The sequence below is a fragment of the Salvelinus sp. IW2-2015 genome, linkage group LG15, assembly GCF_002910315.2.
Source record: "Salvelinus sp. IW2-2015 linkage group LG15, ASM291031v2, whole genome shotgun sequence".
Taxonomy (NCBI): Eukaryota; Metazoa; Chordata; class Actinopteri; order Salmoniformes; family Salmonidae; genus Salvelinus; species Salvelinus sp. IW2-2015.
Window position 1 is genome coordinate 9,708,480 of NC_036855.1, and position 26,248 is coordinate 9,734,727.

At 41.6% G+C, this 26,248-nt stretch overlaps 1 protein-coding gene across 3 annotated transcripts in view; it reads left to right on the forward strand.

Annotated features, from left to right (window-relative positions):
• med27 (mediator complex subunit 27) overlaps positions 1-24,512 on the forward strand; it is a 98,116-nt gene extending 73,604 nt beyond the window's left edge. The window contains exons 5-9 of one of the 3 annotated variants that reach the window (XR_011480991.1): positions 12,355-12,462; positions 19,106-19,147; positions 20,356-20,451; positions 22,505-22,597; positions 23,243-23,329. Coding sequence is in view for 2 of the 3 variants with exons in the window: in XM_024001932.3 (XP_023857700.1) it covers positions 12,355-12,462; positions 19,106-19,147; positions 20,356-20,451; positions 23,243-23,377 (381 nt within the window). In the remaining variant the exon portion in view is untranslated. Of the gene's footprint in view, positions 1-12,354; positions 12,463-19,105; positions 19,148-20,355; positions 20,452-22,504; positions 22,598-23,242 lie in introns of all 3 variants that reach the window. The other 2 variants (XM_024001932.3, XM_024001933.3) reach the window with 2 other exon arrangements.
• Positions 24,513-26,248: the final 1,736 nt, after the last annotated feature.

Consider the following 26,248-nt stretch of genomic DNA (forward strand, 5'->3'; position numbering starts at 1 on the left):
AAAATATCTCAAAAGTTACCTGTAAACTTTGCCAAAACATTTCAAACTACTTTTGTAATACAACTTTAGGTATTTTTTTACGTAAATAATCGATAAAATTGAAGACGGGATGATCTGTGTTCAATACAGGATTAAAACAAACTGTAGCTAGCTTTCTGGTCATGCGCCTCTAACAAACAGGACACTTCGAGTGACCCTCGTTCAAGATGGCCGTACTTCTTCATTACACAAAGGAAAAACCCTCAACCAATTTCTAAAGACTGTTGACATCCAGTGGAAGCGGTAGGAACTGCAAGAAGGTCAATTAGAAAGCTGTATTCCCAATGAAAATCCATTGAGAGTGCCCCCCCCCCAAAAAAAAATATCTGAATGGTTTGTCCTCGGGGTTTCGCCTGCTAAATAAGTTCTGTTATACTCACAGACATGATTCAAACAGTTTTAGAAACTTCAGAGTGTTTTCTATCCAAATCTACTAATAATATGCATATCTTATCTTCTGGGGATGAGTAGCTGGCAGTTGAATTTGGGTATGCTTTTCATGTGAAAATGCTGCCCCTTATCCTAGAGAAGTTAAGGAACATTTTTCTATGTATTCTTCTTTTTAATGTTGAGCGCAAGATAATTTAAAATGATGCATTGTCTGTAATGTAATAAACATTACAAAAACAATTCTAGACATAAATGCATTTCTATAGCTTCCATAATTTGTTGTACAATTATGTGGAAGTGCCAAGATGGAGTTGCGGTTGCTTTAAAACAGCGCCCCCTGTCAGTCATCTAATGTATATATAAATCATTGCTCCATCCCCACCAACAGGGGTTCACTGGCTCACAGATGGCCCAGGTGGCAGGCTGGCAGCCCAGCCAGATCCAGTTCTACTCCCAGCCCTGTCCTCCATAGTACACCCAGGCCTCATTACCTCACCACCACCGTCACTGGCTCAGCAGAGCTCGAAAGAACACAGTCATTTAAATACAAGCAACCCATATGTCGGTTTCTTGCACTTGGATTTGTTAATGGACTGTTCGTTTTGTAACAATCACTGTGTGTGTGTGTTTTGCCACTGTTAAAGTTAATAATTTGTCCATCCCTTAAAGTGGGTTGTAAGGGATGGACAATCATTTTTGCGTCGCCCATCAGAATACAATGTACTTCATTGTCAGAAGATTTTTAAAGAGCGGTTAGCTTTCGAAAAGCCCAGAATGTACGAATTAACGATTTACAAAACTGAAGATCTTGCCTTTTGGGGTGGCGTGTCCTTGAAGGAATTTAGTGAAAAGGGGGTATGCACTGTTGTAGAACATGACTGACAACTGACAGGCGTGTGTTCTGCTAAGGGAAATCAATAGCATAGAGGAACAAAGTCTACCAGGCCACCATGGGTTTCGTCTGGTAACCTGTAATAGAAAATGAAAGGCCCTGCTTGTGCTGTGTTACTCGCTCTCCCCCTTTCTCTCTTTCTCTCCTCTCTCCCCATCCTCCCTTTCTCTCGTTTTCCCCTTCTCTCTCGCCCCCATTTTCTTTCTCTCTCGCCCCCATTTTCTCTTTCTCTCTCACCCCCTTTTCACTCTCTCTCGCCCCCATTTTCTCTTTCTCTCTCACCCCCTTTTCTCTCTCTCTCGCTCATTCATCCACCCTCTCTCTCTCCCTGTCTCTCGCTCTCTCTTTCTCATTCTCACGTTCTGTGTTTGTAAATGGCGTCAGCAGCGAGAGGGAATGCAGCGTTAATTGGGGCGGTTGATTGAGGTCAGAGGAAAGGCTCAGCTCGTGTAATCCCCTCCAGTGGCAGGCGAAGGCTAAAGGCGTCCACAGGCTTCCCATCCGAAACTGTTCGGAACAGTTCATGCATATATTATGATGACATTTTGTGACATTTTTGCTCGGTTTGGTCTTGGGCAATTTTTGGGCTGGTCGTGTACATTACATATTTTCTCGAGGCAAGACTACGCCCCTTCGTCAGTAATTGGTCAACAGTAGGGATTCTACAATAGTGTTGTCATTCAACGATAGACGACTCGTTTTCATGGACATTTTTTCACTTGAGTAATATTACACCGAACATCTTAGTTACAGTACCTTCAGAAAGTACCTTTTCCACATTTTGTTGTGTTACAGCCTCAATTACAAATTGATTAAATGTAGATTTTCTGACACTAGTCTACACACAATAGGGCTGTCCCCGACAACAGCAACAAATGTTCGTCGACAGAGTCGTCTGTTCCTTCGCCCAATCGATTGGTTGACATTTTACAATACAGTCAACTACATGTAGGCTACTGAGCTTGTTTGATGCTTTAAGCACTGCGAGGAAAAATTTATTCACAGATTCTGCCGTTAAGCTCCAGAAGGTGCGGGTAATGGGCTACACCATCAGTTGGCAATGGTTTCCATTTGGTGTGCCAAGTTATCGTACCATTTCTACTGACCTGCATGCCAGTTATTTTAGACGCAGTATTTGCAGCATACTGCAGTTATGCTGCACTCTAACTGTAGTTATACTGCAATTATACTGCACTCTGACTGCAGTCTTTTTTCGTGATGGAAATGATACAAATCTAAAAGTAACTTCTGTTGCCATTGCCAATATTTAACAATAGCCTACATAAAGCCAACAAATAAAAACATTACAGCCCGCAAGTATAAAATATCCTTATCATCACATTGGCTACGCGTGGCCAATCTGCAAGGAACTTGAAACATTGTATTAACTTGGTCTGGCGCGAAGCTTGTGCAAACTTGCAACGTTGTATAAAATATTCTGGGCCCTCAGAGTTTCCTGTGCCATTGAGCCCCAGACAGAAAGACACTGCTGTAGGCTGTTTACGCAAGGGATAAGAAGGTAGGCCTATTCTATGAAGTTTCCACCAGATCAGAGCATGACATTTTTTCCCCTTTCATGCTGTGTTAATCGAAAGCGAGAGAGCTGGAAAGATTACATTGAGGAACTATTGTCGTTCTCAATGGATGTAAAAACAGACTTTGTTAACTTGCTGTTTGAGGTCAAGAAAAAATTACTTTGAGAAGCTCCACAATGATGGTGAGTTAATAAGACAATCAGAAATAGTATCAGATACCCAAATGGGCACATTTTTATAGGGCTACATTTGCACGCAGGCCAGGTAGACTAGTACTACTTCTATATGCAAACTAAAGTGTGTGTCCTTACTCAAGATTGACAGGAGCGTTCCGAACAGAAGACAATTAATAAATTGACAACTCGTAAATGGAATAGGGAAAAAATTACACTTTTTTTCTGACAAGTGTAGTCTAGGTTGTGCGCTCTGCAAACGTGTCTACTACTACAATGATAACTTTAAAACTGTAACATTAATATATTGAATGCATTAACATAATTACCTTAACCAAACAAACATTGTAGATTAGAAATGATGGGAATTAACGGTAAATGTACTACTGGTGATACTGGTGTGCCCTCCCCATGGATTAGTCCACTGACAGGCGTGAAATCCTTTAAATAAATTTGCCACTTCTCGACTAAAAAAACCTCAGGCTGTTGGTCGACCATCAACAAAACGATCGACCAGTTGACTAAATGTGGTCAGCCCTAACACACAGTACCCCATAGTGTCAAAGTGGACTCATGTTTATCTTTACAAATTAATAAACAATTAAAAGCTGAAATGTCTTGAGTCAATAAGTATTCAACCCCTTTGTTATGACAAGCCTAAATAACTTCAGGAGTAAAAATGTGCTTAACAAGTCCCATAAGTTGCATGGACTATAATAGTATTTAGATAGCCAGTATGAGGGTTTGCACTTAGTTAGAATGAAAGGCGGACGGTGCGTGGAGGAGAAAATATTTGTAGAGTTCAAAAAGTACTCGCACTCAAAAGCATGAAAAGGAATAACGAGATGATGTAAAAAATAATGTAATTAATTGAATCCATGCTCGAAAGAATACAAAAAGTGAAAGTGCAAGGTGCTAAATAAAATGAAAAGGGAACAGAGCATACGTTTCGGCCTTATGCCTTCATCAGTGCTGTAGAAACAAATTAAGAAGACAACTACTTAAGAAGACACACCTGCTGTGCGTAACAGGTGCAGGCAGATAGTTGATTAGAGACTGGCGAATCGGAAGTCAATGCATATTAACAAGGAATACATAGAAGAGTATCAAAAATTGACAATTCAAATGTCACATATAATTGGAACGAGACAACAGTCTGGGCTATATAATATCAGAAGCAATAGATGTGAAATACTCAAGTAGGCGAAACATTTCTTTGTACAGCACTGTCATATGCATAAGGCCAAAACGTATGCTCTGTTCCTTTTTCATTTTGTTTAGCACCTTGCACTTTCACTTTTTAATATTTCAAGCATGGATTCAATTAATTATATTATTTTTTCCCATTGCGACCTCCTTGGGTTATTCCTTTTCATGCTTTTGGGTGTGAGTACTTTTTGAATGATGTTCCAAAACATGCATATTGTTTGAAATAAGACACTAAAGTAAAACTGCAAAAAATGTGGCTACTTTGAATACAAATCATTATGATTTGGGCAAAACCAACACAACACATCACTGAGTACCACTTCATATTTTCAAGCATGGTGGTGGCTGCAGCATGTTATGGGTATGCTTGTCATCGGCAAGGACTAGGGAGTTTTTTAGGATAAAAAGAAACGGAATAGAGCTAAGCACATGCACAATCTTAAAGGGAAACCTGATTCAGTCTGCTTTCCAACAGACACTGGGAGACAAATTCACCTTTCAGCAGGACAATCATGTAAAACACAAGGCCAAATATATGCTGGAGCTGCTTACCAAGATGCCATTGAATGGTCCTGAGTGGCCTAGTTAAAGTTTTGACTTAAATCGTCTTGAAAATCTCTGGCAAGATTTGAAAAAGTCTAGTAATGACCAACAATCGAGGTCAAAATCTCTTTAGACTTACCCAGAAAGATTCACAGCTGTAATCGCTACCAAAGGTGATTCTAACCTGTATTGACTCAGGGGTGTGAATACTGCGTCTTGATAGTTATGTTTGATGACCCTAGTTGTTTGTTGTTGCCTCTTTTGAAACATTTGAGAGGAGCAGGGGCGTGCTGTACATGGGGCTCATTCATTTAATTTTAAAGTGACCTTGTTGGGGTATCGATCTAAATTTAAAAAATGAAAAAATCCCACATCAAGGTCGCTACACCAGGAGCGGAACTGAACACCTGGGCGAAGGGGAGCGGGGCGGGCAGGCAGCGCTCCATGTGTGGAATATTGACCTGATATCCTCTGACTGGCTTAATTCTGAGGGGGAGAGACCCTCCAAGCGCTGAGGTCAGGACAGGGAGACCAACAAACATGGTCGTCATCAAAAGATATAGCCAGCCTCAGCAAACCCTCAACAAGCAGGATCAGGTAGCAGACTGACTGGCAGCCAGGTGGGCAAATAAGTCCTGTTTTGGTGATGAAATAAATCAGTGATCCCTCTCACACAGTTTTTTTTAACCAGTTCAAAGAAGAAACAGATTCACTGTCAACAATTCACTCCCCCTTGTGTCACACAGCAGCATTGTTGGATTTAATTGACTTTTTCTTCAGACCAAATGATTAACTGTCAAGAGGAAAGGTTATTGTTGTTTTTTCTACCATTTGTTGCCCAGAGCCACACAAACTCAAAAAACTTGACGTCATTCCTTATGGTGACATATCAGTGGGCTAATAGTTTGGGATGTTAAATTATGAACCTCTACGTGTCTTTGGCATGTTTGCTGTGAATAGGCTATAGGATGTGACTTCCCTCTTTCTCTCACTATCTTTTTCTGTTCTCCATCTCAACTTGTCAGCTTTCTTTTTTTCCTCTCAGGACCATGGAGGATGTCAGTCACATCCAGACCCACTTGTTGCTTGGAAACTGTTACTTTTTTTTAATCGTGTCTCCAATTTGTTGTGTGCTCTGCTCTCTACAGTATGCGATCTGCTGCCCACTCTCTCGCTAAATAAAACGGCCCACCATCTGTGAGCCTATGCTGCAGCCACGGACAGAAATGTACTTTTCCTTTTCCTAATTAACCACAGTAGGCCAGCTCATCGGGGTCCAAAGTGGAGCTCTGTTCTGCCCACTGAGTCATACTTTTAGTCTGGGCATCAGGAGAGCACTTTGTAAACGTATGAAGTGTAGCTGCCTCGGTAGGGAGTCAGCTAGTCTCATTTGTAAAATATGTAATAGTAGTGTGTCAGTCATTTCAAACGCGTTTGAAACATTCAGAAAATATTAAGTAGAGAGTACCTGAGTGTAGGGAGAAGTCTTAGACTCTATGCTTTTGTTTATTGTGGTTGGGAATATGTTCAACATAATCTGTCAACATTTGTTCAGGAAGGAGACCCAGATCAATTCCTCATGTAAGCGTACGTGCACCTGTGCGTCTGTGTGTGAGTGCACTGCTAGGCTTTCGTCTGTCCCATTTTCATTGGATAGACAGAGCCATTAGTTGATGTTTGTATTTTAGCGCCTCGTTCGTATAGGTTATGTAGTACTTTGGAGCTCCACACACACACTCTGTTTGGACCTCCACAGAGAGAAGGCATCAAGGACTAGAACAAGGCACTATGTTAAAGGTGATTCACAAACACAAGTCAGGGCACTGGCTGGGCCACTCAAGGACATTCAGAGACTTGTCCCGAAGCCACTCCTGCGTTGTCTTGGCTGTGTGCTTAGGGTCGTTCTCCTGTTGGAAGGTGAACCTTTGCCACACTCCGAGGTCCTGAGCGCTCTGGAGCAGGTTTTCATCAAGGATCTCACTGTACTTAGCTCTGTTCAGCTTTCCCGTGATCCTGACTAGTCTCCCAGTCCCTGCCTCTGAAAAACATTCCCACAGCATGATGCTGCCGCCATCATTTTATTATTATTTTATTTTTATTTCATCTTTATTTAACCAGGTAGGCCAGTTGAGAACAAGTTCTCATTTACAACTGCGACCTGGCCAAGATAAAGCAAAGCAGTGCGACACAAACAACAACACAGAGTTACACATGGAATAAACAAGCATACAGTCAATAATACAATAGAAAGAAAAAGAAAGTCTGTATACAGTGTGTGCAAATTGCATGAGGAGGTTAGGCAATAAATAGGCCATAGTAGCAAAGTAATTACAATTTAGCAGATTAACGCTGGAGTGATAGATGAGCAGATGATGATGAGCAGATGATGGTGTGTAAGTAGTGATACTGGTGTGCAAAAGAGCAGCAAAGTAAATTAAAACAATATGGGGATGAGGTAGGTAGATTGGGTGGGCTATTTACAGATGGACTATGTACAGATGCAGCGATCGGTTAGCTGCTCAGATAGCTGATGTTTAAAGTTAGTGAGGGAATGTAAGTCTCCAGCTTCAGCAATTTTTGCAATTCGTTCCAGTCACTGTCAGCAGAGAACTGGAAGGAAAGGCGGCCAAAGGAGGTGTTGGCTTTGGGGATGACCCGTGAGATATACCTGCTGGAGCGCGTGCTACGGGTGGGTGTTGGTATCGTGACCAGTGAGCTGAGATAAGGTGGAGCTTTACCTAGCATAGACTTATAGATGACCTGGAGCCAGTGGGTCTGGCGACGAATATGTAGCGAGGGCCAGCCGGCTAGAGCATACAAGTCGCAGTGGTGGGTGGTATAAGGCGCTTTGGTAACAAAACGGATGGCACTGTGATAGACTGCATCCAATTTGCTGAGTAGAGTATTGGAAGCTATTTTGTAGATGACATCGCCGAAGTCGAGGAACGGTAGGATAGTCAGTTTTACTAGGGTAAGTTTGGCGGCGTGAGTGAAGGAGGCTTTGTTGCGAAATAGAAAGCTGATTCTAGATTTGATTTTGGATTGGAGATCATGCTTCACCGTAGTGATGGTGCCAGGTTTCCTCCAGACGTGACGTGACGCTTGACATTCAGGCCATTCAGGCCACATTCAATCTTGGTTTCATCAGACCAGAGTATCTTGTTTCTCATGGTCTGATAGTCCTTGAGGTGCCTGTTGGCAAACTCCAAGTGGGCTGTCATGTGCCTTTTACTGAGACAATTCCTTCGACCTCATGGCTTGGTTTTTGCTCTGCCATGCATCAACTGTGGGACCTTATATCCAGTACCAGTCAATAGTTTTGACACACCTACTCATTCAAGAGTTTTTTCTTTATTTGTACTATTTTCTACATTGTAGAATAATAGTGAAGACATCAAAACTATGAAATAACATATGGAATCATCTAGTAACCAATATTTTATATTTGATATTCTTCAAAGTAGTCACTCTCTGCCTTGATGACAGCTTTGCGCGCTCTTGCTTTGCACATGCATTCTTTGCACACGTATTCTCTCAACCAGCTTCGCCTAGAATGCTTTTCCAACAGTCTTGAAGGATTTCCCACATATGCTGAGCACTTGTTGGCTGCTTGTCCTTCACTCTGCGATCCAACTTATCCCAAACCATCTCAATTAGGTTGAGGTTGGGTGATTGTGGAGGCCAGGTCATCTGATGCAGCACTCCATCACTCTCCTTCTTGGTCATATCGCCCCTACACACCTGGAGGTGTGTTGGGTCATTATCCTGTTGAAAAACAAATGATAGTCCCACTAAGCGAAAACTAGACGGGATGGCGTATCGCTGCGGAATACTGTGGTAGCAATGCTGGTTAAGTGTGCCTTAAATTCTAAATAAATCACTGACAGTGTCACCAGCAATGCACCCCCACACCATCACACCACCTCCTCCATGCTTCACGGTGGGAACCACGAATGCGGAAATAATCAGTTTACCTGCTCTGCGTCTCACAAAGACATGGCTGTTGGAACCAAAAATCTCAAATTTGGACTCATCAGAACAATGGACAGATTTCCACCGTTCTAATATCCATTGCTTGTGCTTCTTGGCCCAAGCAAGTCTCTTCTTATTATTGGTGTCCTTTAGTAGTGGTTTCTTTGCAGCTAACAGACCATGAAGGTCTCCTCTGATATGTTGATGTGTCTGTTACTTGAACTCTGTGAAACATTTTATTTGGGCTGCAATCTGAAATGCAGTTAACTCTAATGAACTTATTCTCTGCAGCAGAGGTAACTCTGGGTCTTCCTTTCCTGTGGCGGTCCTCATGAGAGCCATTTTCACCATAGCGCTTGATGGTTTTTGCGTCTGCACTTGAAGAAAGTTTTATAGTCCTTGAAATTGTTTAACACTATTTTCTGTTTACTACATGATTCCGTATGTGTTATTTCATAGTTTTGATGTCTTCACTATTGTAGATTAAAATAAGAAAAAACCTGGAATGAGTAGGAATACAAACTTTTGACTGGTACTGTATGTAAATAAGATATTTCTGTTATTTATTTTAAATATATTAGCAAAAATGTCTAAAAACCAGTTTTTGCTTTGTCATTATGGGTTATTGTGTGTAGATAGATGAGGGGGGGGGGGGGTTATTTAATCCATTTTAGAATAAGGTTGTAACATAACAAAATGTGGAAAAGGGGAAGGAGTCTGAATACTTTGAATGTACTGTATATCAAATTTATTTATAAAGCCCTTTTTACATCAGCTGATATCTCAAAGTGCTGTACAGAAACCCATCCTAAAACCCCAAACAGCAAGCAATGCAGGCGTAGAAACATGCCAGGTTCTTCATCCTCTAGTCAACTGTAATTTTAGCTGTTTACAAATAAATGTTTTTCTAGACTCCATATTGACTCGTGAGGTACATAAACTTCTGACAACTTTGATTCGGTGTGAACCGTCCATGTAATGATGATGATTGATTTGTTGTCAATTACAAACTTTCTTGCAGAATAATTTATAAATACTGAAAAGGCTACTAAAACTACAGAAAAGGCTCTTAAAATTTAGGATTTATTTGGATTTGCTGAAGTGAGCTTGGTGACTGTTTCTCAGACATGGGAGAAGTCAGTACTCAGTCATTCAGTCAATGTGTACTTGAGCCTCATGTCCTGGGCCTGGCCAGGGTAAAGCAGAGCAGAGAGCCAGGGCCCTGCCTTTATAAAAGGCCTGTCGTCAGTAATGTATTCTCCCTTTGAGCACCTGTCTTGGCAAGTAGCGAGCAGGCCGCCGGAGAGGTTTGACAGCCTTAGAGCCGCCCTGACATAGCCCAACCGCTAAAGACTGGAAAATGTGTGTTGCTGAGGAACCCTCATGAAATATGAATGGATGCTCCTGCGTTTTCTAGACATGTTTGATCACGTCAGAGGATTTTCTAGTCCACGCTCCTACGTTGAACTTAAAGGGGCCTTCCAGGTCTGCAGTATTCAATTGTTTCAAAATGTATTTTGGTGTGTCATCTCTCTGAAGGACTTTTTGAGAGACGTGTGTGTACTTCTCTCAGTAGTGGTTCTGGGTTGATCCACAGTTTATCCTACATTGACTGGCCATGCAGCAAGACTTTCCTCCTCTCATCATACTGCATAAATACTGCATTTACCTAGTTAGCCTTGAACTGTTTTGGAACCATCACTGTCTTTTACTAGTCTGTGATAACACTTAACAGGAGTACGTTTCTCACTCGATGGGTTCAGGCGCTCCTTTAAATTTGTTTGCTGATCACCTCTCCAATTAGCTGGCTTACAAGAGCTGTGGAAGTGACAAGCCTTTTACAGAAGCCTCTTAGGCCATCTAACAGGCCGTCTTCTGTGGAGAAACAAATTATTTTCAATGGTGATATTTTCTCCATTAATGGATTTATTCATTTATGCATGGAGGGTTGTTAGATTTTCTGTCACCGGACTTAAAAAGTGTCCTTTTGTTTTTTGTTTTGGTGTGCAGAACAATCCATCAAGTCAAATGCTTTTGAAGTGTTCGACAATGCTGGGGGGGTTTTCCTCACTGCACAAATTCAAATACCGACCACAGTAAGATGAACATTTTCTCTCATAGCTTAGAGCTTACAAATCCACTATGAACTGAAACTCTGATCAGTTTCCATTGTATTTAGAGCTAGAAAAACATCCAACTGGTCAATTATTTAATAAGAAACGATTTAATGAGTCATCTGAAATGACTATTGCAGATGTCTTGGGGGCACTTCATTTTACGGTACTGCTTCCACAATGTTTGTATGATATTAACAGGAAATGATCTGGCAACAAATGGATATGTTAGAATTCAACACAATTGGTAACTACTGTAACTGGTACTAAATTGTACCCATGAAACGGTTTAATGATTTAATTGGTTAGCTTATTATTGTGTAATGAACATGTTACCATGTAAGCCTACCATAAGGCTTTCACAGACTCCAAAACAATGTCAACACAATGTTCTCAGCTTGGGGAAGCCTGATGAAGACAATTTAGTTGTGAACGCTATACTATATTCATGAAAATAGTTTTTTTGTAGATATAGCCTAATGTCGAGGTAAATGGCTGGTAACATTCGTAAAAAAGACTGCCTCTGATTATTTAGGTCTTTAATTTATTGAAAAATCTATTTCAAAATGTGTAGGCCTACTTAGTATATTTTGTAACATGCAACCTCTTTTGAAACATCTTCTTTCTTTTCTCTCGAAGGTGTTGTTGCTCCGTTCATGCAAAGTTGTTCTGCTAAGTCTGCCATTGAATCCAACTGGCTTGTTTAAATGAAAGGTTTTCTCAGTCACCCCCTCTTTCTCATGTTTGAGTGGAGTCATGAAAGCCCTCCCAAATACTGTGCTCTCCCTGTCAGTCTGGGACCGTCTTCCCTCCCGTTCGCCAACTGAGCCGGAGCGCTGACTTGGATGAATAATTCCGACTGGGTAGAGCAGGCGATAAGCACCGCTCTTTTGTTCTAGGGACGCTGCTGCTGTTGGAACAGCTTTGACAAATAAAGCAAGGGTTTTTTCTCTTATCATTCTCCCCCTCTAACCCCTTCTCTCCCCCTATATCTCTCTCTCTCTCCTATCTCTCTCCTCTCTCTCTCTTTCTCTCTCTCTCTCTTTCTCTCTCTCCCTTTTTCTCCATCTTTCCCTCTCTCTCCCTCACTCCCTCTCTGGTACCTAAAGAGGTCAATTTCTGCTGTTTCTTTCTTAGCCCCTGCTCTTACACAGAGATAGTCAAAGCCCTTTGTAAGCTTTACTCATACTTGAAAGATCAAGGTCAATATCTAACAGGGCACACTTTGCAACTCAGTAATTATGTATGTCAAGCGTGTGTCAGATGAAAAGAGGTGTCTGCTCTTTTCCAAGGTTAATTCACTGGAAAGTACAATAAGCCTATTGGGCCATCCAGTGGAGAGCACTGTAGGTTAACCTTCGCCTCAAGGGGAGAGTGAAGGGTAGAGAAGTCTAAGCACATTTCTTTGACATGGCAGTTGGTTAATAGAGGTTTGAACAAGGCTTCATTTGTCGTTGTCTTTTCATCTCTGCTGTCTCTTCCTTTAGGTGACGTTGGGGAAGGTGCTGAAAGCCATTGTGGTGATGAGAAGCCTGTTCATAGACCGGACCATCGTGAGAGGATTCAGTGAGAATGTGTATTCCGAGGATGGCAAGGTATTGTGTTCAGGGTTAAAAGTGCCCAAACAGCTGGATTGGGTAGTACTGCATGAGATGGTGAGGTGCGACCCTCTCTCCATTGAAAAAATATGCATACGGTATTACTTCACATAAGGTATTACTTTACATAAGGTGTTACTTTACATAAGGTATTACTTTACATAAGGTATTACTTTACATAAGGTATTACTTTACATAAGGTATTACTTTTACACTCAGGTCAAGAGACGTCATACTAGGCATATTATCTGTACACATCCCAGGAGACTTCAGTCTAGAGGTCTTCACGGGTCCCAAAAATGTTGATCCATTCCGAAATGGATCCGTGGCTTTCCCACATGACCCAATATGCATCCCGGAGCCAACTACATTTACATTTAAGTCATTTAGCAGACGCTCTTATCCAGAGCGACTTACAAATTGGACTAGGTAAAAAACATGTCGATGTGCCCTTGAGCATGGGCACTAAACCCTAATTGCTCCTTTAAGTCACTCTGAATAAGAGTGTATGCTAAATAACTCAAATGTAAAAAATAAAAATAAAAGCATAAATTCTTTTTTTTAAGAGACCCATTCCGAATGGACCCGAGGACAGTTAGACCTGTTCCAAAAAGGCCTGTGGAAAAACAGACCCCAACAGACCTGTGCCGGTTCGGATCAGAGAGACCCATTCACTTCCGAGAGTAGAAAAAGAGATAGAGAGAAATCTGCTAGCGCCATCAATAAACAAGCGATATTGGCCAAATGATTTACAGTTGGAAGTCGGAAGTTTACATACACCTTAGCCAAATACATTTAAACTCAGTTTTGAATGTGGTACCTTCAGGCATTTGGAAATTGCTCCCAAGGATGAACCAGACTTGTGGAGGTCTACAATTTTTTTCTGAGGTCTTGGCTGATTTCTTTTGATTTTCCCATGATGTCAAGCAAAGAGGCACTGAGTTTGAAGGTAGCCCTTGAAATACATCCACAGGTGCACCTCCAATTGACTCAAATGATGTCAATTAGCCTATCAGAAGCTTCTAAAGCCATCACATCATTTTATGGAATTTTCCAAGCTGTTTAAAGGCACAGTCAACTTAGTGTATGTAAACTTCTGACCCACTGGAATTGTGATACAGTGAATTATAAGTGAAATAATCTGTAAACAATTGTTGGAAAAATGACTTCTCATGCACAAAGTAGATGTCCTAACCTACTTGCCAAAACTATAGTTCGTTAACGATAAATTTGTGGAGTGGTTGAAAAACGAGTTTTAAAGACTCCAACCTACATGTATGTAAACTATAACAAATTATTTAAAAAACTATTTATTGTGTTTAAATGTGTAGGATATTCAAAACTTTATAGCCCATTGTTTTATGGGGTTTACTTTCTTAAAACAATAATTGACCACCTCCCGGTTCAGCTGTCAGAAATGTTTGCGCTAAATGCATCAAGACATTGCATACATATAGGCCTAGGAGTCCACTGTATGATATTCATCAAAATGGACTGAATCACTGAGCTGACAAGGTAGAAATCTGTTATGCCCCTGAACAAGGCAGTTAACCCACTGTTCCCCAGTAGGCCGTCATTGTAAATAGGAATTTGTTCTTAACTGACTTGCCTAGTTAAATAAAGGTTAAATAAATATATAGCCATACCACACCTTGACGATGGATCCTTAACTTTATTAGGGTAATATTGGGTAATATCAAAAGTAAGGTATCTTTGTTAATACGGAAAATACAAACAGGTTATTGCGTCATTAAATACAGTTTTGCATCTCGCCCCTCCTTTTCATGGTTTGAGTGCGAGGAGCCTACCGGCAACACAACATTAGAGTTGGCACTGTTAACAGGCTTAGGCCTATATTGCAGCAATTACCAACAAAGGTGTGTTTCTACCGCAGGCCTAAAAAACATGAGCTGGCGCACACCCCAAAAAATGAGTTTGTGTGGCGGTGCTGACTAACGGAAAATAAACTAAACTATCAAAATAGAGTCGCACTCTCCATATATTAACTCCCAATAATTTATTGGGTATTTACCAATGTTTCGACATAACTGTGCCACCTTCTGTGATGGCCTACCCAACAAATGACTGCAATAGGCTAAAGTTATTTATTTTACAACAGGCTTACTTTTAATCTGAAATTAAATTAAAAAGACAGTTCGAACTTAATTTTGCCAACAAAAATGTCGCAACAAAAACACTTTGAGCATATTTAAAGAACTGGCTCTTAAATAGGCCAATAATAATGATGATGAGAAACCAAATTATAATAAATAAATCAAAGTTAGAAAATTGCATCAAACCTGAATAGCGAGTTGCATACAGTCCATTTGGCCACGCCAACCTTATTCTCGTCTTTGTTCACTCACAGAGATTCCCCTTGTCGGCTTCTTTTCACTATACTCTTTCTCCTCTAGCTTTCGTTGAACTTCATTAAAAATGTCCTCCATCTTTGCAATCAACAGCCGCAGACACGTGTGAGGCGAGTGGCCTGAACCAGGTTCAGCTGGACATAAGCTATACGTTTTATTGAGTTGCTATTGGCTGACACAGATAACAAGTTCACACAATTGTCATCACCTCACACATTAAATTAAGAGGATGGGTCCAGTCGGTAAATCAATTTTAATTGCACATACCTGAGACCTGTAGCCAATATACACTATATATACAAAAGTATGTGGGCCCACCTTCAAATTAGTGCATTCGGCTATTTCAGTCAACCCCGTTGCTGACAGGTGTATAAAATTGAGCACACAGCCATGCAATCTCCATGGACAAACATTGGCAGTAGAATGGCCTAAATGAAGAGCTCAGTGACTTTCAATGTGGCACCTCATAGGATGCCACCTTTCCAACAAGTCAGTTTGTCAAATTTCTGCCCTGCTAGAATTGCTCTGGTCGACTGTAAGTGCTGTTATTGTGAAGTGGAAACATCTAGGAGCAAAAACGTCTTAGCTGCGAAGTGGTGGGCCACACAAGCTCACAGAACGGGACCACTGAAGCGCGTAGCGCATAAAAATTGTCTGTCCTCGGTTGCAACACTCACTACCGAGTTCCAAACTGCCTCTGTAAGCAACGTCAGCACAAGAACTGTTCATCGGGAGCTTAATGAAATGGTTTTCCATGGCCAAGCAGCTGCCAACACGCCTAAGATCACAATGCGCAATGAAAAAGCGTTGGCTGGAGTGGTGTAAAGCTCACCGCCGTTGGACTCTATAGCAGTGAAAATGCTTTCTCTGGAGTGATGATTCGTGCTTCGCCAGATATTGACCAGATATTGACGGACGGGTCAGGGTTTGGCAGATGCCAGGAGAACGCTACCTCCCCGAACTGTAAAGTTTGGTGGAGGAAGAAAAATTGTGTTGGGGCTGTTTTTCATGGTTCAGGCTAGGTCCCTTAGTCCCAGTGATGGGAAATCTTAACGCTACAGCATACAATGACATTCTAGACAATTCTGTGCTTCCAACTTTGTGGCAACAGTTTGGGGAAGGCCCTTTCCTGTTTCAGCATGACAATGTCCCCGTGCACAAAGCGAGGTCTATACAGAAGTACCTTTGTCGAGATCCACAAACTTTTGGTCATGTAGTGTATTCGACTCGACCCAGATCCGAGACAGAAGTCTGAATTTAGGAACCACTCCGGTCCTGGGTCAGATCTCAGAGTTTCTGGTCTATTGGACCTGTGAAGACCTCTACTTCAGTCTTCTTGAGACTGTCCTGGCTACAATGAAGGATCCCTCTGGGCTATGTATTCAAGTGACCTCATATAGCCTTTTATGCAGTGGGGCTGATGGTCTCCAGCTGCTAACGTAAGATGATACAATCCAGGGTCTGGACCTCCATTCCTCATTGTCAGTTTTCTGTTGGCGCGGCTGAATAATTTAGGTGACCACTTCCTCTCTTGCACACTCACATGAAAAACTTGTAAAGGATAGGTGACATTGGCTTTCCTCTACGATTTCCACTCTATCAGATTCAACATTAATCCCTAATTAATTTTGAATGTGGCTCTGTGTTGGTGTTTCGCCCTCACTCAGCCAGAGAGTAAGGACTCTTTGAACTGACATCAATATTAGGAGGCCATCAAAGCCACAGAGAACCTTGATCACCATTAATTATGCCAATGAATGGTAGACTTCTGAACCTCCTGCCAGAACAATGCTGTCTGATGTACTCAACTGTGTGTGTGTGTGTGCGTGCGTGCATTTAGTGTTTCAAATCGAGCTCTCACATACACTACCGTTCAAAAGTTTAGGGTCACTTAGAAATGTTCTTGTTTTTGAAAGAAAAGCAAATTTTTTTGTCCATTAAAATAACACTAAATTGATCGGAAATACAGTGTAGACATTGTTAATGTTGTAAATTACTATTGTAGCCGGAAACAGCAGATTATTTATGGAATATCTACATAGGCGTACAGAGGCCCATAATCAGCAACCATCATTCCTGTGTTCCAATGGCAAGTTGTGTTAGCTAATCCAAGTTTATAATTTTAAAAGGCTAATTGATCATTAGAAAACCCTTTTGCAATTATGTTAGCACAGCTGAAAGCTGTTGTCCTGATTTAAAGAAGCAATAAAACTGGCTTTCTTTAGACTAGTTGAGTATCTGGAGCATCAGCATTTGTGGGTTCGATTACAGGCTCAAAATGGCCAGAAACAAAGCGCTTTTCTTCTGAAACTCGTCAGACTATTCTTGTTCTGAGAAATGAAGGCTATTCCATGCGAGAAATTGCCAAGAAACTGAAGATCTGGTATAACACTGTGTGCTACTCCCTTCACAGAACAGCGCAAACTGTCTCTAACCACAATAGAAAGAGGAGTGGAAGGCCCCGTTTCACAACTGAGCAAGAGGACAAGTACGTTACAGTGTCTAGTTTGAGAAACAGACGCCTCGCAAGTCCTCAACTGGCAGCTTCATTAAATAGTACCCGCACAACACCAGTCTCAACGTCAACAGTGAAGAGGTGACTCTGGGATGCTTCTATAATTTAGCCCAAACAACTACCTCTCCCCCTACTGTATTTATTTATTTATTTATTTATTTAGCTGCTTTGCACCCCATTATTTATATCTCTACTTTGCACATTCTTCCCCTGCAAATCTACCATTCCAGTGTTTTACTTGCTATATTGTATTTACTTCGCCACCATGGCCTTTTTTTTGCCTTTACCTCATCTCACCTCATTTGCTCACATTGTATATAGACTTATTTTTCTACTGTATGTTTGTTTTACTCCATGTGTAACTCTGTGTTGTTGTCTGTGTCGAACTTCTTTGCTTTATCTTGGCCAGGTCGCAATTGTAAATGAGAACTTGTTCTCAACTTGCCTACCTGGTTAAATAAAGGTGGGGGGGGAAAATGAATGAAAAAAATTTGAACCTGTAATCGAACCCACAAATGCTGATGCTCCAGATACACAACTAGTCTAAAGAAGGCCATTTTTATTGATTCTTTAATCAGAACAACAGTTTTCAGCTGTGGTAACATAATTGCAAAAAACAAGGACATTTCTAAGTGACCCCAAACTTTTGAACGGTAGTGTATATGTAACTGCCACAACTACCCAGGGTACTTTATAGAGATAATGTGCTCCATGGAAAATGTTTTGAAGTCCAGACATTCCCAAAGCTCCACCTAGGATGAGTTAGACAGACACAACAGCAACTAGGGTTTTGTTTAGGATGTCTCGCACCCCCGCCCCTCAGGCGCCAACATCCCTATTTCTGCCATTTTCTCCACTAATTATCATACGGTAAGAAGCAGCAGGAGCAGCAAGCTGAACCTTCTAGCATACAGAGAGAGGGGGAAAAGGAGAAGGAAAACTGCACTATCAAAGGAGGGCTTCAAAGACTATCGAAGGCATCTCTTGGGTAATTTGTGATCCTGTATTATTTTCCCTTCAAAGGGTCTCTGTGTGTCGGTAGTGGGTAAAGGGACAGAGGGGGATTGAATCCGATTTCTCTAATAAATGCTGACACCAGGCCTGTTTGATATTAGTTTCAGGGTAGTGTTTTGATTTGTTATCGCCTTTGAAACTGTTTGGACGACCTTCGCACAATCTCCTGCCCTTCTCTCCCAGTTCACTGAAGGACCATGCATGTCACAGGACACCAGGGGAGCAAGAAGAGAGGAGTCATTTGAACTTTAAATATAGACCTGATCAAATTATCAATACAATGTTAATGAATGGTATTACAAAGATTATAGACTTAAGTGAAAGTTGATGGTGTAGTCCAGAGGTATTTAACTCTTACCGAATGAAGTCCGGAGCCTGCTGTTTTATTCATTTATTTCCCCCCACCTTTATTTAACCAGGTAGGCCAAGTTATTGTTTACAACTTTTCTGTTCTACCTGATAATGAATGGCACACACCTGGTGTCCCAGGTCTAAATCCGTCCCTGATTAGAACATTGAAAAAATGCAGTGGAACTGGCTTCGAAGTCCATAGTTGAGTTTGAGGGGTGAGGTCAGTCTTGATGACGACTACACGTGTACTCCAATCTCATTGTTCTAAATATTCAAAATGAACACTTACTGTGATTTGTATTGTATACAACTGAAGAAAATAATGTGTGTGGATTTGAAAATGTACAATTGATTACATAGATATGAGAATAATATCATTTTATCTCCTCAGCTGGATATCTGGTCAAAGTCAAACTATCAGGTATTTCAAAAGGTGAGACCCTATCTCTATGTTTACTCCAAATGGAGATACAATGCACAACCTGAGGAACTCACGAGTAGTCATATAGTTCTCCGTATTGTGGAACCCTCTGTCTCTCTCCCGTTGGGCCAGCTGTTGCTGTGTGTTCTCTCCCACTTGTCAAGCCCTGTCAAACCAAAATGTACTCTGTTTCCGGTCGGATTTTATTTCAAACTCATTTCTGGCGAGCATATGGGGGTTATGAGTCGTCCTCACTTCCCTCTCATCCTCCCTGACCAAATCTCATCAGGTGGAGTCATCGCCATGGCAGCATACGGGCAGCCAGAAAGCCACACACACCAACGACTGGGATGGAGCCAGCATTTGTAGAAAGAGGGCCCCCAATTGTGTTTTTCATAGAGAATTGTCACTTGTGCACCCTGGCTGTTCAAAGCACAGTATGTTTTATTTCTTGATCTCATCCTAATGCTAAGTCAAACAGACCGTGAGGAAGGAGAGAGAGAGAGAGAGAGAGAGAGGGAGGATGGCACCTCTCAGCTTCCCCTCCCATCTGTCACTGCACTGCCAAGGTCTGACTTGTCACCAAAGCCTCTTTGTTAACCGCCCAGTCATATCCTTACATCTTCTTTGAGGAGAAAGCCCCCCCCCCCCCCCCCCCCCTTCTGTTTTGATATGTTTTCCCTGTGCATTTAGTGAACTATATGCCTGCCATGTGCTGCTAATAGCCGTGTCCCTCATGCTTTGCCAGATGGTAAAAATGTAATAGCAGTGGACATATTGACTGGACACAGAATAAAACAATACTAGCTACATCGACAGAAGAACTTAGTTACGTAATAGATGGCCCACAGATAATTGCATGTGGGATGAATATTTGATTTTGATCAAAGTATTAAGAATAATAAGAAACCCAGTCACTGCCAAGTGAATGTGTAGGAGGGAGAGATGGATACAGTATACGCTATGATTAGTATTGCTCCAATGACAACCATGCAGTAGTCTACCAGAACTCTTTTAGTTATTTTAAAAGTGAGTAATAAGTACTCTGTCTTTGAAAACATATTGTTTTACTAGACCGCTTGTATTGATTATGTTATGTAATGCTTGCTCATAAAACCATATTGAATTGAAAATGAACTGGCAGGCTTAATGTGATTTTATTGTTTCAGGTTTAGCAGAGAAAATTGGAATGTTCTCAAATGTTCATGTGTTTTTACAAGCCCCGTTTTCTCTCTGAGGTTACGGATCACGCCACCACTGCTCTGCTGCACTACCAACTTCCACAAATGCCCGACGTGGTGGTACGGTCCTTCATGGTGAGCACATTCACAAAGCAAACTCTACATAACCCTCTCCCACCCTGTGTCTGAGCTCCTCTACTTGATAATCCACTCTGTCTTTTGTCCCATATCTTCACCATGTACACATAGCCGATGGATTGCACTGGCATTGTTAGTCAGTCCAGGCATCTTATCACACAGTACTGTAACAGTACCTCATTTGATTTAAAACTCTGAGACTAATTTTTGATAAGGGGAGGAGGGGGCTGAAAATTGTCAGGCTATTACTGAATAACTACTGGTTGAGTCGGACAAAGCTTCCATTTCTCACTGACGCTAGTAGCCAGTCACCACATAGAGTCCAATTGAGGAGGTACCTCAGGAAGCATAGAAAATACTTGTTATTGTGTGATGTATCAGGTACCATCGGATGTTCTTACTCCTGGCTTCCCGGAGTGCAGGGCGGGGTTATATATTAGTGTTTTGATGTTTTAGTCTTTAAATAGCCCGACTGTCCACTCTGTAGACCCATGCTCTTAGTGCAGAAGTGAGGGAGATTGATTAGCTCCGGTGCTGAAAATCAATGAGATACTATTTTGATCTAGCCCGGGCCAGGGTGTGGGGGCTAGGTAGCACCGCCGTCCTTTAGGGAGGGGTTTCAAACAGACAGCTCAACGGCTCGGCTTCAGGGCCAACAGCGGGGCGCCTCCTTTACTGACCTGTCCTCATTTACAGCTTGACACTGTCCAGAAAGACATGATCACTACGTACCCAGCCATCACCATGTTTTGAAACATCTTAAGACATCTTAAAAAGTCAAGACATCTTTAAGGTGCATCTATAGACTGTCTCAATACGTCTTAAGACAATCTTAGAATGAATGAGACGTTTCAAGGCACTATAAATAGTATTTATATGGTTTAGTTGTTTACTTATTGATTCCATGTATGTCTTGTAGTGATTTGGCAATCACTTACTCATTGCTAGCACAAACTTTACAAAAAAATCTGTTTAAAACAGATCACTTCAACACTTGCAGGATACCTCTGATGTGCTAGAGTAGGACCTAAGAACAGTGAAATACAATATTACATTTAAGTATGTGATTATTTCTCAATAGATGTAAATATTCAGATAGAAAAGATGGTCAAGAGTCCAGGCTCTGTCGCAGCCGGCCACAACCGGGAGACCCATGGGACTGCGCACAATTGGCCCAGCGTCGTCCGGGTTAGGGGAGGGTTTGGCGGGCAGGGATGTTCTTGTACCATCGCGCACTAGGGACTCCTGTGGTAGGCCGGACGTAATGCAGGCTGACACGGTCGCCAGGTGTACAGTAATTCCTCCGACACATTGGTGCTGCTGGCTTCCGGGTTAAGTGGGCGTTGTGTCAAGAAGCAGTGCGGCTTGGTTGGGTTGTATTTCGGAGGATGCACAGCTCTCGACCTTCGCCTCTCCCGAGTCCGTAGGGGAGTTGCAACGATGGGACAAGATTGTAACTATCAATTGGATACCACGAAATTGGGAGAAAAAAGGGGTAAACAAATGTTTGATATAGAAAAGAATAGATGGTCATGATAGGAAACTAAATGTATAGAGTCTTAGAAATAGATGGTCATGATAGGAAGTTAAATGTACAGATTCATAGAAGTAGATGGTCATCGCTAGGAAACTCAATGTACATATCATAGAAATAGATGGTCATGATAGGAAGCTAAATGTACAGATTCATGAAGTAGTGGTCATGATAGGAAACTAAATGTATAGAGTCTTAGAAATAGATGGTCATGATAGGAAGTTAAATGTACAGATTCATAGAAGTAGATGGTCATGATAGGAAGCTAAATGTACAGATTCATAGAAGTAGATGGTCATGATAGGAAGCTAAATGTACAGATTAATAGAAGTAGATGGTCATGATAGGAAGCTAAATGTACAGATTCATAGAAGTAGATGTCATGATAGGAAACTCAAATGTTACATATTCATAGAAATAGATGGTCATGATAGGAAACTAAATGTACAGATTCATAGAAGTAGATGGTCATGATAGGAAGCTAAATGGACAGAGTTCTTGTGCTGTTGCTTCCAGAGGCAGTTTGGAAGTCGGTAGTGAGTGTTTCAACCGAAGACAGACGATTTTTACGCGTTTCATCATTCGGTGGTCCTGTTCTCTAAGCTAAAGGTAAAGGGGTGTGAGTACTTTCTGAAGGTACTGTTTGTCTGCAATCAATCCTGTTTAAAGGAACAGTTGGCCTAAGTCACGTCTTAAATAGCTACTAAAACAGTCAAACAAATATGGCTTTTCTGCACCTTTTTCTCAGTTGCTATTCCATAGGCTTGCAGAGACATTTCTCTCTCCTTACACATAACTGTATGTAGCCTTCTGGTTGCAGAGCTAACCTGAGATTGTTGTAATGGGTATTTTCTCACGCTTCCCAGTGAGAGTGGTGAACATTACCCTGGCTGGTGATGAATCTTGGAGCGAGGTTTTAATCCTCTAGATTGATGGTGCCAGTGAATGTGTTCTGCCAGGTGTGTGACAGAGAGGGAGGTGTGGCTGGCTGGAGCCCACTGACTGGCTGGGAGAGACAGCGGTGGGGGGGGCCCAAGCAGGATCAACCCATTTCACCTCCCTGGGTTGATCAACCGCAGGCCCCCACATTGGGTCTCTCTCATCATTGTCAGCACATATGCTCATTGTAGTGGCCATCATTGAGTTTTGATTCAAAATGTGATGTTTTACTAGAATCAGTCTATTGGTGAATCCTCCTGACTAATATATCACTGTCCTCCTGCCTGAATGTCCCTTTTCTGCTCTCCTCGGCAGACCTGGCTAAGAAGCTACATCAAGCTATTCCAGACCCCGTGTCAGCGCTGTGGAAAGTTCCTACAGGAGGGACTTCCTCCGACCTGGAGAGACTTTCGTACCCTGGAGGCCTTCCACGACACGTGCAGGCAATGAGGAAACGGTGGGGGAAAGGTTCCATTGGAAACTGCTCTGACAACTCATCTGATAAGACAAGAGCATGGCAAGACTTCACCTTCTCTTCAACCTCTGTCTACATTGTGCATGTAGAGCAACAACCCCGGGATGTATAGACTGTCATGCCTGGTAGTCCACTTCCCGGTTGAATAGGCAGCAGGCAGCTGACTGGGTTGGACTGGGATGGAGAGAGGGCTCCAGTAAGTAGGGGGAATTCCAGTTTACAGACGTCAACATCAGAATTAAAATCTGCCAAGACTGCCACCGTTGACTCTTTCATCATTAACATGACATGAATGTTGTTTAGGTCTGTAAGTCCCCCCTCCCCCGCTGTGTATGATGACGTCATATTAATGAGTCTACCTATAACCTAATCTCATACAGCTGACCAAATGTTTGCCTTCTAGAGAAATGTTCATTGCTCCTACTCCAGTCCCCAGGTCGTGCCTTTTCTTCTGTTCCACCCAACTCTCCAAATAACAAAATCAAAAGTTATTTTGCATCAAAGGTAGAGCGAACATATTCATGCCTCAAATCTTGTGCCGTTTTTTGGCATTGTGTTGTAATTGGTCACTTTTATACAGGAGCTGGGTTTAATATTTCTTGATCTATGCTGGATATGTGGAGGGAAAAGTATTTTTTGTGAGGTGGTAGTTAAAAAGTCAACTTCTGTAAGTAGGTCATGACCCTTAGGTATTTAGACGGCAAGCGAAGGGAATTGCTAATTTTGTACAGATGTAATGTCTTAATTTTATCACCCTATTGCAGGAGAACTTTCGTGCAATGCAGGAAATGTTTAACTTGTAGTCTATTTGAGGTTTTAAAAGTTTGTAATGGCAATTACAAACTTTTAAAACCTCAAACAGACTACAAGTTAGAAGTTTGACTTGATTTTACCTGACAAAAAAATGTATCAACCCCTACAAAAATGTCCATGAATAATAATCCACATAATTTCAGTTTCCTGTTGCTGCAGGATTATTTTCTTGCTGTAGCAAACTGGCTCAAATGAAGATCCTACATCTGTAGAATTAGGCGCCTGCCTTTTTGTACATTTTCAAAAGAATCTCTTTTTTTATAACCGTTGTCTAAATAAAGTACAGAATTGTTTTAATTGTAGCCGTCTGTCATCTTATCTCAATCTTCTGGAGGATGGAGGAAAGAGTCTTATCAATTCACAACACATTTTGAATATCTCTAGTCTTCAATGTTGTTCATCAATTTTCAGATTAGACATTACACATGCATTTCATCATTCATGGGGCTCTTTGTGACTGTGAACAGCAGTTATCAAGGATCCTTGGCACATTCTCAAAGAGCATACAGTTCACAGTCAAATGTAGTTTTACATGTTAAATGTTTTACACCACACGCAAAACTGAAATACTGAACCAAGGTAACAACACTCTCCAAATGAAACACTTTGTTGCACAGTTTTGAAAAAACAATGCGTTTACGCGAGGGATTGAGATTGCATGAAGAGTGAAAGTGGAATGGGCCATTGTTTAGTAACCTCCCCAGTACAGTACGGACATTGTACTTTGTCACCTCTGTACATGTCGCTTTCTGGCTTTCCAGCTCTGAATTATTGATTTTGTTTCTGTTACGATGTAGAATCAGCCATCGAAAGAGCCAGTCAGATGAAGCAGAAAAGGAATAATGATGATGGTAACAGCATACTGTTAGTGCCGTCTCCTCCATAGGACAGGACCGTGTGTCTGTACATCTGTTTTGTCCGTCCGTCCATTGGAAGCGGTCAATGCTCTGTTCAGAGATGCTCCACACACCCCTCCCGTCCAGTTTATTTAGCTGTGTAAAATAGCCACCGGGCCCTAATCAGAGGTTTTGAAAAAATGGCCCCTCTATGTCCTCCTGGGAAGCTACACTAGGATACACCGGAACGCGATAGAGATATGAGTGGGATATACAGAAGATAGTGGGGGACCTGGAGATCGAACCCCTGCCTCCAGGGGCAAGTGTTTAGTCTGGACTCTTCACGTTACCATTAGACCAGACTCTGGAACACTGGGTAGCTACTGTACACTTGAGTATGAGGATGTGAATGTAATTTTATGTTTGTAAAACAGACTCACTCCTAATAATGAATCATGAAAACATAAAATGGTACAGTATATGATAGTTTACACTAGCTAGTGTTGCAATCTAACGGTTGTCTGACTGAACACCAGAAGAATACTTCTCTGGACTATTGGTAACCGCTGCTCTAGGCTGTCGCCGCTGCTTGCTGGTCTCGCAATTACTTTTTCTCGCTGTCTCAATTCTTCTTCAGTGTATTCCGGTTCGAATAAATATGGCTGTATGTTCCCATGTAAAATATATATTTTTTAAATGGTGTCATCCAGCTCTTCTTGGTAAGAGGAATCCTCAGAAGCAGCCATTTTAGCTAATTATGGGAACTTCGATGAGACAAGTCCAGTGGCTCTATTGAACAAGGACAACCATATCTACTCTCTGCTAGCGTGAGGGGGCAATCGGTGAAAAAGGCCACAACAATTGCTACAAAACATGACTCCATTCATTTTTTATATCAGACAGCAGGCTCAATCAACCAATGACGTCATTGGTTGAACTCTCCCTGTGCAAAAATAAAATAACACAGCTTTAGTGCATAATTATGTCCGAAACACCCGATCATCAATCAGAATTATGTAGGGAGACTGGAAGAACACCCCAAATAGTGTCTAGCGGTGAAGTTTCCCTTTAATAGAACAATAAGAAGGAGCGTTCCAAACGTCTCTGCCAATTCCGGCTAGTTTAATGTAGTCTATTTTGTTCTTCTTTTGAGGTGTTTTTACTTATGCAACGTCTATGATTATATGGCAAAAATTC